This window comes from Oncorhynchus masou, chromosome 16 (genome assembly GCF_036934945.1).
Source record: "Oncorhynchus masou masou isolate Uvic2021 chromosome 16, UVic_Omas_1.1, whole genome shotgun sequence".
Taxonomy (NCBI): domain Eukaryota; kingdom Metazoa; phylum Chordata; class Actinopteri; order Salmoniformes; family Salmonidae; genus Oncorhynchus; species Oncorhynchus masou.
Window position 1 is genome coordinate 11,068,030 of NC_088227.1, and position 22,029 is coordinate 11,090,058.

At 41.3% G+C, this 22,029-nt stretch overlaps 1 protein-coding gene across 1 annotated transcript; it reads right to left on the reverse strand.

Annotated features, from left to right (window-relative positions):
• Positions 1 to 1,845: 1,845 nt before the first annotated feature.
• On the reverse strand, positions 1,846 to 21,850 carry LOC135557462 (transport and Golgi organization protein 1 homolog). Its single transcript, XM_064990727.1, is given in 30 exon segments — positions 1,846 to 1,934; positions 2,041 to 2,436; positions 3,302 to 3,358; positions 3,551 to 3,597; positions 3,702 to 3,761; positions 7,259 to 7,347; positions 8,746 to 8,813; positions 8,999 to 9,191; positions 9,374 to 9,512; positions 9,590 to 9,680; positions 9,804 to 9,856; positions 11,651 to 11,732; positions 11,917 to 12,033; positions 12,151 to 12,255; positions 12,372 to 12,443; positions 12,903 to 13,013; positions 13,141 to 13,218; positions 13,324 to 13,412; positions 13,538 to 13,559; positions 13,675 to 13,800; positions 15,528 to 15,661; positions 15,752 to 16,054; positions 16,337 to 16,964; positions 16,966 to 17,646; positions 17,648 to 18,349; positions 18,351 to 18,500; positions 18,628 to 18,714; positions 20,398 to 20,449; positions 20,451 to 20,529; positions 21,416 to 21,850. Coding segments are annotated over 29 exon segments (4,764 nt in total). The 5' UTR covers positions 21,537 to 21,850; the 3' UTR covers positions 1,846 to 1,934; positions 2,041 to 2,208.
• Between the last annotated feature and the right edge of the window lie 179 nt (positions 21,851 to 22,029).

Here is a 22,029-nt window from a genome sequence, read left to right on the forward strand (position 1 = left end):
TTAGTGGTCCTTCTTTACACTTACTAAAGGAGCGAAACCAAACATGTCAAATTTTCACTGGGCTTGTTTGACATGGCAGGTGACCACTGACTGATAAACAAATGACTTCGCATCATAAAATAAACGACTCATTATTATTCGTAGATCAGTTAGTCATAATGAATCACATATTTGATTCTCACGAACATAGCCACTGCCGTGTAAGACTAGCGAAGGCTTTGCAAGAGTGCCCATAGTAATTACCAGAATTATCCACTTAAATCAGGAATAAACAGATGGGTATTTACTCTAGCAAAGACAGCAAATTCAAGTGTTGGGTGTCGACAGAAAATCCACTTTGTCATCATGATTGACCTTCAGTAACTCCATTTATGGCATCACATACTGTAGAAATGTACAATGTCAATACAAACCTGGAAGGTGATGACAAACCCTGTTCATTCTACATGTACTGATTCTGTAGACTAGAGCAGGGTTTCGCAAACTCGGTCGTGATTCAAATAATCAAATCTTGAGGAGTTGATTAATAGAATCAACTGTGTAGTGCTAGGGCAAAAGGACTGAGTTTGGGAAACCCTGGACTATAGCATAAGACTCAAACCCTTGTATGCCCTTACTTTTCCCGGTGTCATTCACTCAGAACCACTTTCAGTGTACAGTATGGTGACAGGCAGAGTAGAGCCCAGCTACACAATAATTTGACAGCCTCGATAAGTGTACATCATAACATTCCAGATATGCCAATAATCAGTTAAGTGTTATGGTAGTTGTAAATAGTCAGTGGGTACAAAGAAAAGTTCTGGGACCTACAGAGAGTAAAACATTTCTAACCAAAGCATGCAATGATATTTAATGCAAATAGTCTTTAGTCACGTGCAAAAAAAAAACAATATTTTTATTGATAAATAGAAAAATGTGATGCATTCCTGATGTAACATAACAAAAAGAAACACACGTGAAACAATTGTAATATGACAGGTGTTCAGTTAGTGGGTGATTACTGGCCTTTCACATATAATACAGCTACCCATACAAAACAAAATGCACTGTCAGACATTTCCTTTCAAACTAAAATGGATCGCAAAAGTTGTCATATGCGTCATATGAACAATAGAAAACTGCAGTACCTATTACCAGTTTTATTAATAAAATATCCTAAGAACAGTAAATTACATCTGACTTTCAACTTACACAACTTTCCCTTTTAGTTCATTCTGAAGAGAGTTTTGGGAAGAGCTCAGATAATATGGTACTTCTGAAATGATTGATCAAGCAACCCAAAAGCTTGGGGTCCATTTATTTTTAATAATAATTTCCACAGGAAACCATGATAACATTTTGAAATGAATACAAAATCAACATAACCTTTTAAAAAGCTCAGTCACACAATATAAATGTTATTGCACAATAGGACTTCTTGCAGAGTAACAAGCCTCAGTACTACTCCTCTTCAAGTCTATTACATTTCAGACACGAAATATAAGACATTGATTTTCTGATGCTTTAATAGGAACTCACTTTTTAGATACTTCTGTTGTTCGCAAGTATATCATATATTTATTTTCAGCTAATTAAAAAACAAAAAAAGGAAAAAATAAAGAGATGAATCGTGGTTGATTAAATGTAGCTGGGTCGTTAATGGTTGGTAGGTGTCTCAGGCTCTGCCATGGCAGAGCTGTCTGAGTCCTGGGGGGCAGCTGTTGCCTGCTGGGACCTATAGTCTTGCCCCTGGCCCTGGGGGCCAGCGCCAGGCTGGGGGCCCACTGAAGAGTCATGGCCATGTGGGACCTGTGGCTGCACAGGGAAGTCTCTGGGGCCGACATGAGGGTATGGGGCCACCCCAGGGGGCAGGATGGAGTGATCAAGTGGTCCATAGTGCACGTAGGTATGTGGGGGTCCCATGGGTCGGGCCATAGGAGGGCTGCCGGAAACACCTAGGTAGAAGGAAAAATGAACATACAAATTAAATATAACACTGTAGTACCAACATAACAATAGTATTTCAGTTGTGGTTAGCGATGCGAATAACAAAGACTCAACTTGAGATAAAAGCTGGGGGCCAGAATTCACCACCTACTGAATGGGGAAGGCACCGGTTCATAGTGAGAAGGTGGAGGAAGGTCCCGGTTGTGTGGGGAAGGGGGACTGTAAGCACCAGGAGTTGGAGGCCGATGTCCGGGTGGTATCATGGGACCAGGCGGGTGTCCGTTAGGCGGTGGGGGTCCAGGACGCATCATGCCTGAGTGTCCATTGTCTGGTCGGGACACGGGAGGCATGAAGGGTGGGGGAGGAGGGATGTGGTGGGGTCCGAGAATGGGACGGTAGCAGAGTCCGGAAGGATGGCTGATGACTGGTCTGAGGGGGCCGGGGCTTGAGTCGGGGGGGGGACCTGATGGGAGAGACCAGCAGGGAGCCAGGACCCTGAGGTCGAGTGTTCTGGAGGAACAACAAATATATTAAAACAAAGAATAGCAATAGGTCCATTGTGCTTGTCGCCCTGCTGCTGGCACCAACAATGAGAGCCCCTTTCATCTGATTCAAACAGTTTCGTTAGGTTAGAACAAAACAAACAATTATGCACTGGTGAGAAAGACAACAATATCCCACAATAATAAGTCAAGTTACACAGTCCCACAAGAATCACACAACCGTTTCAGAATCAGGACCGTTTCCACAAAGCATTAACCTCAAAACACACACAGCTTTAAATGATAACACATTTGAGATATCCATCATGTAGTTGTGCTGAAGTTATGGCTTTGTAGAACAGTGTCACCAATTAATTCAGTGGGGATCAGAGGGAGGGTGGGTGTTGTAATATAGGGAAAAAATAAAAAAGGAGCTTACAGACGGGCCACGGGGAGCGGCAAAGGTCTTCAGACTTCAATGGGTCTAGGGCGGCAAAAGGCAAGCAGTTTTGCAATTGTCGCCGTTCGTGGTACTCACTCCAGTGAGCTGCGGCGTTGGCTCTACGCTCAAGGCTTTAAAATATGCATGGTTGACCAATGAGCAGAGTCCATCTCGCCAACCAACCAATGCTTTAAATCACAACCGTCGAGCTGACAACAACCGAGACCGCTGGCATCTACACACAGTAGGCAGAAATGTTCAGTTTACCGCAGCCCGTCTGTAAGCTCCTTAAAACAAGCAACCAGAATCCAGCCAGCAATGTTAAGTCTGACAACCCTGTGAAGCCACTACCCAGCTGACTGCCACTCCAGCCACTGATCCACGGCTGGGGTAAGCATGCTCACACACACATCCACATCCCTGCCACCGTTGCCTCCAACATAATACTCACTGCCTCTGGGTTCTCTGTGGAGGCCTGGGCCTCAGCCTGTGACTCTAGTGGAGTGGTCTGTTTAGTGCAAACACACCCACATGATGGAGGAACAGGGGGGAGAGAGATGCACATAAGACCGTAAGGACTCACGGTGTTTCGTTGAAACTTTCCTTCTCTAGTTCCATGTCACTTTTTCCCTCCTGACATTGTTACGTAATAAGGAAGTAAATAACCTGTGGACATTTTCAGTCAATTTGAAACACTTACCGAGCTGCCCAGATCGCTTGGTGAGGATGTACGTGGGGCCATGGTGTCTGTGGAGGAACAAAGGGCAGAATGATTAGAGGAGATTTAGGATAAGGGCTCGATTAGGGATATCACCACATCAACCCTCATTGACAAAAAATACAATCCCTACCAGGTCTAGAAGCCACTGGGTGTTTGTGGTCAGGAGGGTAACGGCCGCGAGGTCGTGGTCCTGTTGGACAATAAATACACGGTGATACATCAACGTAAAACACTGCAATATTCTCAAATCTTCTAGAATGCTAACCTTGGCTCTCCTGGTTGTCATTAGGCACCTGACTCAAGACCACGTTACTGGTTCATGCTACCATCTATTTATAGCAAAGTCTGGTCTATTTGCAGTCCGAGGAAAATATCTGGTCATGTCATGGTAGGATATTATTCTTCCAGAACTAGAAGTACCAGTACCAGAATATTTGAGATTCTTCAAAGAAGCCACCCTTTGCCTTGATGACAGCTTTGCACACTTTTGGCATTCTCTCAACCAGCTTCATGAGGTAGTCACCTGGACTGCATTTCAATTAACAGGTGTGCCTTGTTAAAAGTTAATTTGTGGAATTTCTTTCCTTCTTAATGCATTTGAGCCAATCAGTTGTGTTGTGACAAGGTAGGGGTGTTATAAAGATGGTATTTTACCAAATAGGGTTAAGTCCATATTATGGCAAGAACAGCTCAAATAAGCAAAAAGAAACAGTCCATTACTTTAAGACATAAATCAGTCAATCTGGAAAACTTCAAGAACTTTTAAAGTTTCTTTAAGTGCAGTCGCAAAAACCATCAAGCTCTATGATGAAACTGGCTCTCATGAGAAACGCCACAGGAAAGACCAAGAGTTACCTCTGCTGCAGAGGATAAGTTCATTAGAGTTACCAGCCCAAATAAATGCTTCAGAGTTCAAGTAACAGACACATCTCAACATCAACTGTTCAGAGGAGACCACGTGAAGCAGGCCTTCATGGTCTTTGTGAGACGCAAAGTAGGTGAACGGATTATCTCCATATGTGTGGTTCCCACCGTGGAGCATGGAGGTGGTGTGGTGTGATAGTGCTTTGCTGGTGACACTGTCTGATTTATTTAGAATTCAAGGGACACTTAACCAGCATGGCTACCACAGCAGTGATACGGCATCCCATCTGGTTTGCGCTTAGTGGGACTATCATTTGTTTTTCAATAGGACAATGACCCAACACACATCCAGGCTGTATAAGGGCTATTTGACCAAGGAGAGTGATGGAGTGCTGCATCAGATGGCCTGGCCTCTACAATCACCCGACCTCAACCCAATTGAGATGGTTTGGGATGAGTTTGACCCCAGAGTGTAGGAAAAGCAGCCAACAAGAGACTGTTGGAAAAGCATTTCAGGTGAAGTTGGTTGAGAGAATGCCAAAAGTGTGCAAAGCGGTCATCTAGCTAGGCACATGGCATGAGGTTTTTCAGTTTTAGAGAGAAAGGCAAAGAAATGACTGTCTCAACATATGTAAAGTATCTGGATAAAGTATTAACCTCCAAAATGGGCAACTGAGCAAGTCAGTAAGGAGGCTACTTCAAAAATCTCAAATATATTTTGATTTGTTCAACACTTTTGGTTATTACATGATTCAATGTGTTGTTTCATAGTTTTGATGTCTTCACTATGATTCTACAATGTATAAAATAGTAAAAATAAAAACCCTAGAATGAGTGTCCAAACTTCTGACTGGTACTGTGTGTATGTGTATATACAGTTAGGTTGGATTCATTAAAACTAATTTTTCAACCACTCCACAAATTTCTTGTTTACAAACTATAGTTTTGGCAAGTCGGTTAGGATTAAGTTCATCTCTAGGAGACAGAACGCGTCTCCTTCCTGAGCAGTATAACGGCTGCGTGGTTCGAGTACAGGCTCAAAATGGCCAGAAACAAAGACTTTTCTTCTGAAAGGCCAGCATCCCGGAGTCACCTCTTCACTGTTGACGTTGAGACTGGTGTTTTGCGGGTACTATTTAATGAAGTTGCCAGTTCCTCAACGTGTGAGGCGTCTGTTTCTCAAACTAGACATTAATGTACTTGTTCACAACTGAGCAAGAGAACCGGGGCCTCCCACTCCTTTCTATTCTGGTTAGAGCCAGTTTGCGCGGTTCTGTGAAGGGAGTAGTACACTGCGTTGTGCGAGATATTCAGTGTCTTGACAATTTCTCACAAGGAATAGCCTTCATTCCTCAGAACAAGAATAGACTGGCGAGATTCAGAAGAAAGTGCTTCGTTTCTGGCCATTTTGAGACTGTAATCGAACCCACAAATGCTGATGCTCCAGATACTCAACTAGTCTAAAAGGAGACCAATTTTATTGCTTCCTTAATCAGAACAACAGTTTTCAGCTGTGCTAACATACTTGCAAAGGGGTTTTCTAAAGATCAATTAGCCTTTTAAAATTATACACTTGGATTAGCTAACACAACGTGCAATTGGAACACAGGAGTGATGGTTGCTGATAATGGGCCTCTGTACGCCTATGTAGATATTCCAGCTACAATATTCATTTACAACATTAATGTATACACTGTATTTCTGGTCAATTTGATGTTATTTTAAATGGACAAAAATAAATGCTTTTCTTTCAAAAACAAGGACATTTCTAAGTGACCCCAAACTTTTGAACGGTAGTGTATATTTTAAATATAAAAAATGCATGGAATGCAGTAATCCCACAAGAGAAAGCAAAGGCTGAAGCTTTTGTAACCTAACGAGTTGCCACACACAACAGCTGAACACAACAAAAAGACCACCATAATACTGAAAGAGCAAGAGGCATGCAAGAGCGGTTATTCCAAATTGTGAAAGCAAACGGGGGCATAGGAGCATTCTGGATCGTCTGGACACGCAAACACAGGTGAGAAAGATGGCAGTAGAGGGAGAAAAGATGGCAGTGAAAGAGACAGGAAAGAATGTCTTCGAAAATCAGAGAGGACGTAATCAGAAGGCAAACATTAGGAAGAGGAAAAGGTCAGAGGTGGGTACCAGCAAGGAGCAGGATGAGAGCAGTAGGAAGAAAAATAAGTGAATTATTGAAACACCACAGCGGAGGCAAAGACAGGGAAAAGGAAAGGTGAAAAAGAAGGGCATACAAGGGTGAACAAGGGGGTTTGATTGGCTGAGGGATGGTACTGCTCGGCCAATCAGCAGGGCCAAGGCTGTCCGGGGCGGGGGTTCAGGAGACTCCCGATAGGGCTCGTTCCTTCACCCCACAGGGGGGGCACCCGTGAACTTCTATCATGAGAGGAGGGGGAAGGGGCACCTCCACTCACAGGTGTTTAGCAAAACCATTTAACAACAAAACACTGTCAGTCTCTCCACATTGGACCAGCTACAAGGAATACAAATCCTCAGGAAAACATGCATTTCAGAGGGTGGAAGTCAAACAGCAGATGGGATATCAGACAGTCAAAAAGTCCAAGATCTAATTTGAAACGCAGTCACAGCTGATATCCAACCGACAAGACAATAGAAATGTCCAGGAACGTTACAGAACGTTCAGATAGAAATATGAATCTCTGTCCTCAAGAATAGTGTCATATCAGCCCTATTCATTTAATTTCTATCTGCAAGATATGTTCTGACAATTTTGCCTTACTGAATGCAGACGTGCCAGTCGCCAGCACTAAATAACGTGAACTGAGGATTGGTTCTTACCTCGTCGGAGAGGCATGGGAGCCATCCCAGGGGTGTGCTTGAACAGAGGCCTACGGAGCTCATTCAGCTTGCTGGACATGTCAGTCAGTCTAGGGTGAAAAAGAGACCAGGCATTTAGATTCTCAATACTGTACCTCCAAATCTAGACTAATACAGCTTGCAAAACTGTGACCAAAACACTTGTATTTGTGGCCCTTCGACTTGGCAGTTCACAATGCTTCTCTTTTTACTTTACTATTATGACTCATTCAAAAAGTAAATGTGATATTGACCAAAAATAAACCAAATGAAAGGATCTGCCTGTCTCCATTTTGAGTGAGCAATAGGTGAGGTGCGCATTCTAATTAGCACAACCATATGACCGCTGCTTAAAATGCAATTCAGAAAAAGGCCGTTTGCAAAGCAGCTACTGTTGTTCTAGTTACAGAGAGGAGAGTCACAGCTTTCTGTGAGTATACAATTGCATTTCTCAGCTCTCAATACGGAGCTCATGGCACCACTTAACAACCGGAGTAGGCTATGTAGTACATGGTTTTGATGCACCCGTGGAGTGCACCATTTGCAGTGAATAAGGCTACATCCAGTAGCCTGGATGGGCCTAGTGCTGGAAATCTTTTGTAAGACATTACATTTGCTAATAAATTATCTATCTAGTAACATTAACATATTTAGAGTTAGCAATCTAGATAAGTGTTTTGAGTTTCCACTTCCTCAGGTGGTGAATAATATAGCCTAGGTCAAGGTGTGTAGGCAGACATATCGGATCATTTTGGATCCTAATTGGACAGGTTTCACATCAAAATACCAATCATGCATTCCCTGGATGTGTTAGAAGAAATATCTTACTTTTTGAATCCTAGAATACCATCTTGGTTCGCTTGTCACTGGAGAAAAAATATATTCTACTGGCTACTGAAAGTGTACAAATAAGAAAGCTACAAAGACAACTAGCACTCGTCTTGGCTAGCCTACTGTATACATATTGAACTCTCCATCTTAATTAAGGGACAACATATTATTTTTAAATGTAAAATAATCTTTTACAGGCTTACTTTAGAAAATACATTTCCGCAATTCTAACAAACAGAGCAATGTCTTACATTGCAAAATTATATCATACAGCTTTTTAATATATCATTAATTAATAACCAAATGTAGCCTATTACTAGCTGAATAGAGAGAGAAAGCATGCATCTCAAAGGATTTATAAACTTCCACTGACAAAAAAGTCACATTGCACCCTGAGTAAATCTATCCAAATCAATTTTAGAACTCAAGGGCATGCTAATGTAAAGATGGTTAGTCATTATTAGCCTGGTTCATTATGGAATGCAGGTACATTATGGGACACAGGTCAGTTCATTATATCCGTGCAGTGGCGAAAAATGTATGCAACCAAATCATGTGCTGGTGCCATCAACTAAATAAGCCTTGAGCCCTGCATTGGTATAGCCCAATTGAGTCTGTTGTATTAGTGTTGCACTCACAAGTTACGAAGGTTAGTGTTTTCCTTCTTCTCGTCGAACAGAGCTCGCTCTGCGGCGCGTGCAATCACCTAGAGAGAAGGAATAGACATTTAAAATCTCCTGTTTTGGACTAAATTCACCTTACAAATGACTGGCCAAAAAGAAGACTTTAAAAAAATGTCCTGATCCTAAAATATGTGCCATCGATGGGGGTTGAGAAATGAGACATGTTGTTTCTTTAACAAATGGACTAAAAAAGTTGTATTGTACAAACCCAGTTCTCGTGAGATTTCTGCTCCTGCTCAATGATCTGGGCTTTGTAGGACTTCTCGGTCCGTTTCAGCTCATCCTGGATCTCTTTAACGCGCTGCTTACACACCTTGACCTCCTCCTCTAGGGCCTTGCTGTCCACCTTCATCAGCCGGTCTTCCTTGTTGGGGCGCTCAAACTCCTCCTTGGTCAGCTTCCTGTAAGGCGACACACAAATGAAATCAAACTCTACTTAAAGTCCATTTGAAAACCTCTGTAAAAGAATACAGTAAAATACAAGGATTTTTTTAATTTAAATTTTTACATGCTGTGGAACCATGGAGAACAAACCCTACTATAGTATTAACGCATGAACTGCACCGCTTCTGATTCTACTTACTGCTGCAAAGCGTTCTCCTTCTGCTGGTACATCTCGGTCATGATGTCATTCTTCTGCTGCAGGGTCTTGTACTGGTTCTCCAGGTGGTTCTTGTCACTTTTCACCAACAAGATGTCATGCTCCAGCTTCTGTAATTGCTCTGTGGCGAAAACAAGTTGATAGTGTTGAGAGAGAAAAGGTAGTGATGCATATCAAATTCTAGTTGCTGGGACATACCTTCCAGCTCTTTCCTGGACTTCTCTTCGTTCAGCAGCTTGGTCATGAAGCGATCGCGCTCTTCCTCCACAACAGACAGAGTGGTCTGGACCTGTGGAAAGTTCTGCCAACAGTTAGTGCAAGAGTCGACACACTTCTTGGTTCTGAGCACAAGTTTTACCTGCCTTCAGGTACACAGAAATCTGGGTCCGTTCAAGAAAGAACTCAGTCTTACCCGAGAGACGACCATCAATTGCTTAATGCGGTTTTGGATGATGGTCTGCTTGTCTGAAACAAATAATTGTAAACACAGTGACACGTTTCAGGAAAGTAGGCGTATGTACCGCATCAATAATTCACAGGAGAGGCATTTGAATGTATAACTATCAAAATGTTTTTTTTTTTGTTGCAAAATACCTTCTGGTATGTGAACTTCCATGTGCCTTAATAACAAACTTGTATACCATCCGTAAATACGAGTAAAAATGGTAAACTAGGAGCCGAGTTAGTTTAGCCAGGGAAAAAGAAAGGAACCTTCCCTTTGTCTTGATTGGCTGAGATAATGGATGAGCTGGACGTGCAATTAAACAAGTTCGGATTGGTCTGCCATGTAGCACGCTTTGGTCTATAACATGAGCTTCTCAGTATGTGTAAGTAATCCTTTCTAACGTAGCTTTTTTGAAAAGATGCTCACCACTTTTAGGAGGACCAAGTTTTAAAATCAGTGGACTGTCCGGTGGAAGCAGAGTATGATAGCTAAGTAGATGGAGAAAATTCTGTGGTTTGATTGCAAATATGCAGAGGCAGTCGAAAATAGAACACACTGAAGGCTGTTGTATTCTGGAGACAGGTGTTTTATACATCTTCAAATTAAGGGAAACTATTTTCAGATATAAGTTTCTAATTTTGCCAGAAAGTCGTTTTCTCTGCAAAATAAAGCATATTGTTAGCTAGCTAACGTTAGCTGGCTGGATCGCCAGCTAATGTTAAGTGTATGATCTGTGTAATAATATTATTCATATCGCAGACGCATTTGCATTTCTAGTTATAGCCTAATGTTAGCTAGCTAGGTTAACATTGAACTAGTTGGTTAGTTTTAGCTACCAGGGGATTCATGCAAGGTCGTAACGTTATGAGTTGGGATTATGGTTAATTGTTTAGCTAGCTAGTCCAAACAAAAGACTCCACTATGCAAGTAACCAGATTTTATTTGATATGTGTGTGATCACCAGAGACAGTAATATGTGAAGAACATGACCTGCATAAAATGACCTCCAAATTAGGATATAACGTTAGGCCACCAAGACACTGTCCAAGTACTAAAATTCTCCAGTAGAATACCCTGCTTTTACTTCGTCACACTAATATCCGTAAGCTATTTTCTTAATTTGTATATAATGATTTTGTTGTGAGTTTATTTTCCTGTAATAATGAATACTAATTAGCTAAAGTTAAGACTTTGTCAGGTATATTATATGGTCATTATTTGAACTGGCTAGCCAACTAACAAGCTAGAAACTAACAAAACCATTGTTTAGAAATTCTTGGTTTGCTAGACTGACATATACAAAATTCAATTTTTAAATGGTTGGGTTTATTGGTGTTAAAATAAACCAATTATGCTATTTTGGACCATCAGGCTGCTGATGTCATGCGGCCTGTCGTTTTTGTGATTCGATTTTTTCTTCATAATAGAATGTTCATGTCACTGCGACAACTGTCTACAGACATGTCGATAGACGTAGTGTAAACCAGCCTTTAGTCTTGAAATCTTTGGTTGTTTAGTACACGACCTCACATGTGAATCCTTAAAGAGATGGGTGGGGCTAAGGTTAAAGAGGGTGTGAACAATGCTGAATGGGTATAGACAAAGAAGAGCTCTCCAGTATGAGTTACAAGCTTATTAACTTTCAAAGCAGAATTACTTTCCCATTGTTCCTCAACTGTAATGTATGATATACCATTTTGTTGCTCCAAGTCTCTACCTTAATCCAATGTAAAAAACGATTTAAAATTTTGCTACATAAGACCAAATCACATAACAGTATCCTAATCAGAGAAGGCTGGTGGGAGGAGCTAAACCGTTAAAGGCTTCCCCGTTAGCCACAACTCCACCTTTCAGGTCATCGCAGGCCTCCAGGTCTCCTAGCAGGTCAGATAGAACCTGCCAGAGAGGTTGAGAAGCACCAATTGAGACACTTTTCCCCTAGAATCAGTCAAGAAGTATTTTTTTGGAACATAATAAAAGATGACATGTTTCTTTGTCATCAAGGTGCATTTGAGAAGGTGTGAACAGGAATTGATGTGGGTAACAATATCGTAACGTGTAAAAAAAAAAAAAACTCAACGTTGTGGTCCTTTTGAACAAGGGAATCCTCCAGGTCTTTCTGCGACTTGTGGTAGACTTTGATCTGCTCTCTTGTCTCTCTGTGCTTCTCCTCCCACAACTTGGCAGCATGGTGCAGCTGTAACAAGGAAATTAGGTCATAAGGACGGTGCTATGCAGGCCCTGCATGGCCAATGAGTCCTACACAATGTCTTGAGGCTTAAATTGTGAATCGTTGTTCCATATTGATACTCACCGAGAGGTTCTCCTCCTTCAGGGTGGCAATATCCTTCTCCAGAACCTGGTGCTGGACATTACGGGCATCTTCACAGAGCTTGACTTCATCCATCAGAATGGTAGACTACAGATTCAATGATAAGGATAATTAAAAGGAAATAAACACTTTACATTTGATTGTTGCAATGTTAATATATTTGACATATTTTCATTGGGCATGTTCACGTATATGACATTTACCTTTGAGAGTGCGTGCTGGGTCTTCTTCTTGCTGCGCTTCAACTTCTCAATGGTTTTATCCATTTCGGACATCTATGGGCAAAGATAATGATAAGCATAATGACAACCATCTTTCTCTGTGCTCATCAACGAGCCATCCTATTTAGGATAGTAGCTGGCTAATAGTAGCTGTCTACATCACGAAAGCAACTGCTCTCTAGGGTGTCTCTTTCATTTGCAGGCTGTCACTTTCTCTCTGTGACTGCCCGCACAAGTCCAGGTAGCTGTAGGTGTAATGGATTGTGGTCATTTTAGTCAATTACCACATTTTCTGCACTAAACTATGTTATTTATTACAAATGAATATTTTTTTGCCTGTTGAAAACTACAACGTCCCAAAGTTTGTGCTTGATTTGATTTCTCTCTAGAGAAACGGCACATTGAGCTCACATAATAAACTAACTTAATGGGATTCAAATAATTGAACCGACGTCAGAGAATTGGTTGTTCTGAAACATTTTAATTACAGCCAAATCGCTCAATACTACTCACCATATCTTCATGTTTCGCAGTATTGGCCCGCTCTTTGTCAAAGGATATGGCGAGTAAGTGATTTTCCGCATCCAGGCGCTCATTTTGTCTCTCCATCTCTTGCACAATATTCTATTAGATAGAAAAAGAAAATGCAGTCAATTTAAACACTATGGAGGAGAAAACAATTATAATAAAAAATTTAATAATTGTCAGCATGACAATGACATGTGATCAAGATAATATTTCTCAGAGACACCTCCAAATCCTGGATCTTCTCCAGAGATAAAGTGGCAGATTTTTCAGACAGCTTTTGGTTTTCTTTAAGTTCTTCACCCTAAGGGGAACCCAGTAGAAATATACTGTCAAAACATTATGTCCCTTAATTCACATTGAACTCAAAATTCTGGATCTTAGTCAGTGAAAAGTCTCTGCAACTTACCCGTTGCTGCAGTTCAGCGACCTTTTGGAGTATCTCCTTCTTCTCTTGTTCAAGCATTTTCATCCTGTCCACCAGCTCTTTTTCAGTAGCTAATAAAATACATGACAAGAATATGAAATCAGACATGGTTTACACGTGACAAGGACACCAGCCTGTAAGCAATATGAATGAGGATTCATTAATGCACTCTAAATAGCCAAAGAGAAGAACTTACTTAGATATGACTTGCTTTTGACCTGTGAGGAGGAAAAGAAAAGTGGCAGCAAACAGCCTCCTCAATGGTAGCATACATCATAGAATAATAAAGCAATCAGAAATTATGAAAGCGGTAACTGTGCAACAACGACTTACAGATAGAATGCTCCTCCAGAAGAGGAAGCCGATGACCCCGGCACCTGCAGTGACCAGCATGGGTTCACAGAACACGCTGTAGAAGTCTGGACCTGGCTTCCAGTGCTCTGGCAGGCTGGTGACCATCTGGGGAGAGACAGGTCCAATCAGTATTATGACAGCACATGTCAGGCTTAGCAAATAAGTTGTGTAATAGTTGGCCTGAGATGACAGAAGAAAATAAGTGATGTTAAAAACATTGAACTAAACCATCAGGCATTCCAGTGTTCTGTTTACAAGCATGGCTAATGGATATCCCACTGAGCACCTTCTAGGTCAATGCAAAGAGGCATATCTTCAGATCAAATCAAGGTGGGTTTAGAAATAGACATCGCCTATAACCTAGCTGTTGATCAAAATCAATAGAGAGAAGATTTGCCTTGACCTTATGTAATCAATTGGGATTGGATTGGCCTGGGGTCCTAACACTGCCCATCCATGGTGACCTTTGCACAATACAGAACTTCCATCGCAGTCTCTCAGTGAAATTCAGGGAAAGGCTAAATGAATCACCACAGAGTGGATCTAACTAACAAGCCTTAGGCCTATGTGGATTTAGAGTGCAAAAGATTGCATCATGTTGCCTTTCACCCTGTGGCCAAAATGGCCAATAAACAAAACAGATGATTACATAACATATCACTAGACATGAGCCATGTGTAGATTTTAATGGCATGTAACCTCAGGTGATAGTTATGTAAGGGGAAGCTGTCAAAGCAAAATTCAACAACTTGAAGGCACCTCTCGATCTGAGACCCAGAAACAGGAAGAACAGATACTGCTAGTCTGGAAAGTGAGCCATTTTTTTAATGAGGAAGAGGACAGGCAACTTCCACTTCGAAAAAAATTGAAACTAAGAGCAATCAAGTGACCCATTCTAGGCTGCAACTATTTGGGAAATTTATTAGGTATTGTTGGACAAAATCATTCCCCAAGACAATGAAGTTGCCAACAAGATTCAGTTTCAATGTAGCTAGCCAGCCAGCCATATGGCTGCCTAAGACTTGACTTGCCAGCTAGCTACATTGTAGCCAACTACTTACATATTGAAGTACAAGAGACAGTTGATCAGATTCTGTCATCAGGGGCAAAGTGGGTAATGGGGTTGTTTCTTCCGAATCCATTGCTACTTTACTTTGACAGTTGAGCTGGCTATCAAGTTAGTTTGGCTTGTGACTTGCAATGCAACTCGTTTGCGTAAACCCGAAAATCCTAATTTCACCAACTGATCAACGTTGTCGACTACTGGGGAGGATCTTTCATCGTGGTTCTATTTACCCAGGAGGGGACAATATGTACCCATCTTTCTAGCTACTATAACCTAAGATTGAAGGTTAGCTTGCCAATGCTGTCTCTGCTTCGCCAACAACATGTCTACTAGCCTCCTTTTAGAGTTCTGAAGGCGATTACGCAAAGCCTGGTGAAACGAGCGGCGGGGTCATTTATATCCCACTCAATAAGCAAAACACTGGCTGTGGACACTTAACTTCAGCCTACACTTCACTAGAACACATCTACCAAAAAATGGGAAAGGATCACTGAACCGGGGCTGCATTCAGTACGTTTTTACGTTCTGGAACGTTTAATTTAACGGAAACGGTGCTGTACTCAACTACCAGTTGAAAAAAGGGGAAGGGTTGGGTAACACTGTCAGCATGGCAAATGCCCCCCAAATAAAAATAATACATGCATTGTCCTAGCAATAATAAAATAAGTATGAATACTTGAGTCCTAAGCACTACATGCAGGCAATCAGTCAATTACAATGGAAAGGAAAGCCCATTCACAAGAGATAAATACATGAAGTAACTTACCATAACACCATATATTCCAAGATACTCATAAAACAGGGTGATGAGACGACCAGATAAAATTAGCACTGATACGAATGATGAACCACTCTGCTCATCTTCATGGAAATCAGTGACAGGAGGTGACTCCAGAGATCCTGGAAATACAGCACAGGCAAATTAGGTTAATGCATACAGTTTACATCTCACCACAATTTCAAAAGTAGGGAAATATAATGAACACTTACCTGAGGGAGGACGATCCATGTCTACGCTAAGTCCCATGTCCAAGGTATTTTCCAAAATAGTTTGAGGGCCCCTCTGGACTTCTTCTTGAGTTTTAGAGCTTGTCTGATTGTCTTTGTTTCTGTTCAAGTACCCACTATCCTCCTCAATGCCCATATCTGGTATCTTGTGACCATCATTGGCAGGCTTCTCAGGTGCCTTAGTCTCTTCCCCCGTCTCTGTCACAGTGAGGTTGTCCTTGTCTGTGTCCTCCACAGACTGCGGGAATGTCTTCTCTTCCTCCACATCATCAGACATATCCCCATCTTTTGAAACATTCAGAGAGGTGCAAACAGTGAGTAAATGTTCATGCATTACAATCTAACTGGCATTGTCAGAAAATGTATTTGTTCTGTCAACAGATTACTATTTACTGTGTTGTACTTCTTGGACATTACTTAAATACAGCTTATTCTGCAAACCAAATCTCCAGGCATTATTATCATGTCATTAGCAATGTAATGAGACTTTCCAAATATTTATTTAACAAAAGGTTTTAATCCTCCTATACTCTGACATGAACATAAACTGAAAAAAAAAAATATTACCTGTGTCAGGGTGTAGTTGACTGCCCACTGCCGTGGGAGCACTGTTTCTGGCCGTTGAGTACTTCTGACTCAGGGTGAACACCAATTCCTGGATGTCGTCCAAGATGGAAGCTTCCTCAACAAACTCACCAGCCTCCTGCTGCAGGTCAGCGTTCTCCTGGGCATCCAGCATCCTCTCAATCTCATCCAGGATTGGGGTTTCAGAGGCTTCCAAAATGGCTTCCCGCACCTTTTCAATGTCCTCACTGGTGTTTATCTGGGACAGCCGGGCAGCCTTCAGCTCCAGGTCAGAAAACAGGAACTCCACCCTAAAGAGATTCTGAAGACCTAGAATCTTTTGGAGGCGCTCCATATCCTCCTCCTTGAAGTGGTCTCGCAATAGTGTCAGCCTAAACACATTGTCACTGTATTCCGTCTCCTTGTTTGGAAGGGGATCCAGAACTTTATCTTTAAGTGAGGGTGTGTGACTTTCAGCATAATTTTCAGTCTCATGCACCTCAGGTTCTATGTCAATAGCCTCGTCGTGTTGGACCACATCCAACACATCACTGGATACAACATCGGTTTGTGTATATGTATTGAGTTGCTCTGACCCAAATTCAAATAGACTTTCTGTGTCATTTTCATCAGTGTGCTCAGTTTTGGATGGATGAAGACAATACTGCATTTTCATCCTCTAGCAACTCTTCCTCAATCTCTTCCCCCTCTAGGTGTATTGAATCATCCTCCTCTATGGGGAGTTCAAGATGGCTCTCTTTCACCATTGTGTTTTTACTTGGATCTGGGATCTTCTGGTATGGTTCTCGCAATAGTCTGAAAAGCTCTGTACCACCCTGTTTAAATGTATTCTCTACTTGTGAGAAATCTATTGACTCCTCTTTTTGTATGGGGAGTTCTTCAACAGCTTGTTTCTGCTCTAATTCGTTAATTTTACTATCAAAGTCTGAGAGCATGTCTGTCTGTGAGAGCTGTTTAGGGACTGGGCTGTCATCTACTGTAAGATTCTCTGCTAAAGCCTCAGTGTGTTCAAAGGGACTCACATCATCAGCAGGAGGTGTTGAAGGTTCAATGTCAGCTTCTTCAGATTCATCCTCAAACTGCAACATCTGAGAATCCTCATCAGGTACTTTGAAAGCATCCTCCCTAAAATTAGAGTCTGTAGGTTGCTCAAAGATTAGCTCAGAGGAAGTAGAACAGCCAAATGACTCCTTGGGTTCTTCAATTTTGGGAGGCTGCTCTGGTGTAATCTCACCTTCGTCATCCTCCTCATCTTCCTCTGAACCGGCAACATGAGCTATTCTTTCCCCACACACTGACAATGTTAAAAACTGTATCACCAAATGCAGACCACAGGTTATTGTCCTTGGAGTCCTGTTTCTGTGTATGAGGTACCTCTGATAGACTGTCTTCCTCATCTGTATGATCAGATTCCAGAATGTTCTCGTGTTTCAAATTAGAACTTTCTTCAGAAAAAGCCAGCAATGGAGTTTCCCTGAGATGATAATCACTTTCCTCATCCTGCTGATATTCAGTCTTGTCACTTTCCTCGTCATATGGAGTCACCTTCCAAGAGTCCTCATCATTGGAAGTGACCGCATCAAAAGCTATTCCAAGTGTGTTTTTTAACTCCGGAATAGGTCTGCCTTTTGAAAAACCATCAGGTGCATTTGCTAACTCAGGATCATCTTTGGATAGAGGTTCTGAGGGGGTTTCTTTGATCTCACCTTCCTCTGGTTCAACAACACTGTACGGCACAGAGTCCTCTGTCCTCTGATGATCTTTCTGAAGGTCATCTTTGATCCTCTCAGCTGTGGTCTCAAGTAGAGTGTTATATTCCACTCCCTTTGTGTCAAGAGTTTCAGGCTGAGGCAGAGAGGACTCTAAAGCCTCAAAATGTCTCAGATCATCATTATCTACAACCTTATCAATGTCCTCAGGAACATCCCTATCAATCTCATCATTTTCTAACAATGTCACTTCAGGTGGAGGCTCATCCACTCCCGCCGTGGTGCTTTCCACCACTTTTGTTTAGGTAGAAAGTCTCTGTGGTTACTTGCACAGATTCCTCCTTGTCTGTTAACAATAAAGAGGAACCTAACAGTGAATCAATGTCATAACTGTCAAACTTATCATGTCCAGTGTCAAAGCAAACAAAGTCGGTTTCCTGAAAAGAAAACATTGTTTGAGTCATACTACCTATTTCAGAAAGAAGTTCAGTCATTCCAGATAATGTGTTAAGCGATGATGCATTGGCAGTAGTGAACTAGGTCTATATCTATTTATTGACTTACCTCAGCAGGAATCTCCAATTCTTTTTCAATGTATATGTGATTGATTACGAGTTGGTCCTTATTGAAGTAACCAAAGCGGTTACCAACCTATTGTAAGAAATGGAAACAAAACAGAGAATGAAACATGTTAACAAAACAGAAAAAGCTTCAACATTCCTTCTAGACTGCAATGTTATCACATAAAGTACCAGTAAAAACGTTTGGACAACCCCCAAAAAGTGTACAAAAAAATATCTAAATATATTTGATATTCTTCAAATTAGCCCAAATCATATCAAATTTTATTGATCACATACACTTGTTTAGCAGATGTTATTGCAGGTGTCCCAAAATGCTTGTTGTGTTGTTGAACCAGGAATTTATTTACTTATTTTACCTTTATTTTACTAGGCAAGTCAGTTATGAACAAATTCTTATTTTCAATGACGGCCTAGGAACAGTGGGTTAACTGCCTGTTCAGGGGCAGAACAACAGATTTGTACCTTGTCAGCTCGGGGATTTGAACTTGCAACCTTCCGGTTACTAGTCCAACGCTCTAACCACTAGGCTACCCTGCCGCCCCAATGCTTTTCCAACAGTCTTGAAGGAGTTCCCACATATGTTGAGCTCTTGTTGGCTGCTTTTCCTTCACTCTGCAGTCCAATTCATCCCAAACCATCTCAAATTAGGTTGAGGTCAGGAGATTGTGGAGGCCAGGGCATCTGATGCAGCACTCCATCACTCTCTTTCTTGGTCAAAATGCCCAAAACAGCCTGGAGGTGTGTTGGGTCATTATCCTGCTAAAAATAATAATAATAGTCCCACTAAGCACAAACCACATGGGATGGCGTATCACTGCAGAATGCTGTGGTAGCCATGCCAGTTAAGTGAGCCTTGAATTCTAAATAAATCACAGACAGTGTCACCAGCATAGCACCCCCACACATCTTCCATGCTTCACGGTGGGAACCACACAAGTGGAGATAATTTGTTCACCTACTCTGGATCTCACAAAGACACGGCAGTTGGAACCAAAACTCTCAAATTTGTACTCATCAGACCCAAGGACATATTTCCACCAGTCTAATGTCCATTGCTCATGTGTCTAGGTTCAAGCAAGTCTCTTATTATTATTATTATTAGGGTCCTTCAGTAGTGGTTTCTTTGCAGCAATTCAACAATGAAGGCCTGATTCATACAGTCTCCTCTGATCAGTTGATGTTGGGCTATGTCTGTTACTTGAACTCTGTGAAGCATTTACTTGGGCTTCAATATGAGGTGCAGTTGACTGTAATGAACTTATCAGCTGCAGCAGAGGTAGCGCTGGGTCTTCCTTTCTTGTGGCAGTCCTCATAAGAGCCAGTTTCATTATAGGACTTGATGGTTTTTGCGACTGCACTGTTCTTGCCATAATTTGGACTTTGTATTTTACCAAATCTTCTGTATTCCACCCCAACCTTGTCACAACACAACTGGGTCAAACGCATTAAGAAGGAAATAAATTCCACAAATAAAATTTTAATAAGGCACACCTGTTAATTGAAATGTATTCCAGGTGACTACCTCATGAAGCTGGTTGACAGAATGCCAAGTGTGTGCAAAGAAGTCATCAAGACAATGGGTGGCTACTTTGAAGAATCTAAAATATATTTTGATTTGTTTAACACTTTTTTGGTTGCTACATGATTCCATGTGTTTTTCAAAGTGTTAATGTCTTCACTATTATGCTACAATGTAGAAAATAGTACAAATAAAGTAAAACCATTGAATTAAATATTAACTCATACTTACACTCCCTGCCCATATATTTGTCCTTTGGCCTGAGAGTTTATAGTAGACATATAGTCTCTCCTTTTTTAAATGGCAGAAACCGACAGTCTGGTCTGGTGAAATCACTAAAAGCTTTCCCCCGGCACAAGAGCACTGTGGAGAGGAATGATTCAAAGATCAGTTGTTTCACCCCTACCAAAGATTTCAGCCCATTACCTCAGCGTCCACCCTTTGTGCCCCATGCACAATCAGGGTGTGAATAGAATACAAATCACTAAAGTAAGCCTTGATTTATCTGCTTCTCTTTTTACAGAGCCATAGTATCCAAAAGGAAAGCCAAGCATTAAGGGTCAATAGAATATTGTTTTGTCTTGATAAGGTAGATGTAAAAAGAGAAGAACTTGCAAGCAGAGGGGTTAATGACATGCCAGTATTTTATGTCAACAATAGTTCGCTTTATAGCTAACCAGGCCTATACACCATCTTGCAATTTGCTTCCTAAGCCAACAGAATTTTGATATATTTATGGTCCATTTAGTAAGTAACTATAGAGGTTGATTACAATCAAGCTAGCATCTCTTATTATGTGTAGCTAGCTAGTTAGTTAAGAATACTGCCAGATCAACTGGCAAGTTGTCATGTAGCTAGTTAGTCAATGTTCACAAGTTTGGAGTAGCTATGGGCCCTTGTGCGGCTTTACCTTTGGTTTCAAAATATATAGGCCGAAAGCGTGTTTACATTGTGCAAGCTACTAACTTAGTTACTATAGAAACAGTTGTTATAGTTCCAGAATTTGGCAACTAGACAGGCAGTAGCCAACACAGGCTAAGACTTCGCTTCGGCTACAATTAAGCAAACTTCGGTTACAATGAAGCAAGCTTAGGTTATTATGTATTGGTATTTACAACTAACGTTAACGACAGTTGCGCTAGGTTAGCCAAGTTCTTCCCTTTGAAATGACAACACCGGTCAAGCTAGCTAGCGATGGAAAGATGGAAGCATCCTGAAATTTCGCTTGAGTTCAGCGCCAAGTACTTACTACTGCATTTCTCGTCTGCACAGCTTTTGAAGTCGGAGAATCTGCTTTCGACTGCGGCTTTGGATATGAAATGATGAATACATAAAATAAAACTGTATACGTAAGAAACATTTACAGCCATGTTGGTAATTGGGCTGGCTGGTTCTGCTGGAGCATGAGCAGATGAAGCCTACACGTCGGCAAATCCAAGGCTGGAACAATTCGTAGGATGTTGATCGTTTAGGCAAATATCAAAATCTGGGCAGATAATGTCAAAAATAAGAGCAAGGACATGAAACCAGAACGCAGAATAAAAGCTTCTTATTGCGTCACGATATAAGTTCTGATTCGGGTTTATCACGTCTTTGTTGGATAGAACTAAACCGTCCACAAGTTTACTGACAAGTGAACGCAATATCCCATTCGATTTGACGATCTGACTACCGCAGATTTATTATGATACATCAAAAGCACATGTTGATTGTTTTGGTACCCAGTGCCTGAAAAACAGAGAGGATATGTCTCACATTTTCAGGGTAGTCTATAAACTAAATTTATATTAACCTGTAAAAGTCTGAATTGATCAAATAAATGTTAATACAAATGCCTAGTTGCTGGACGAAGCTATGGGTTGG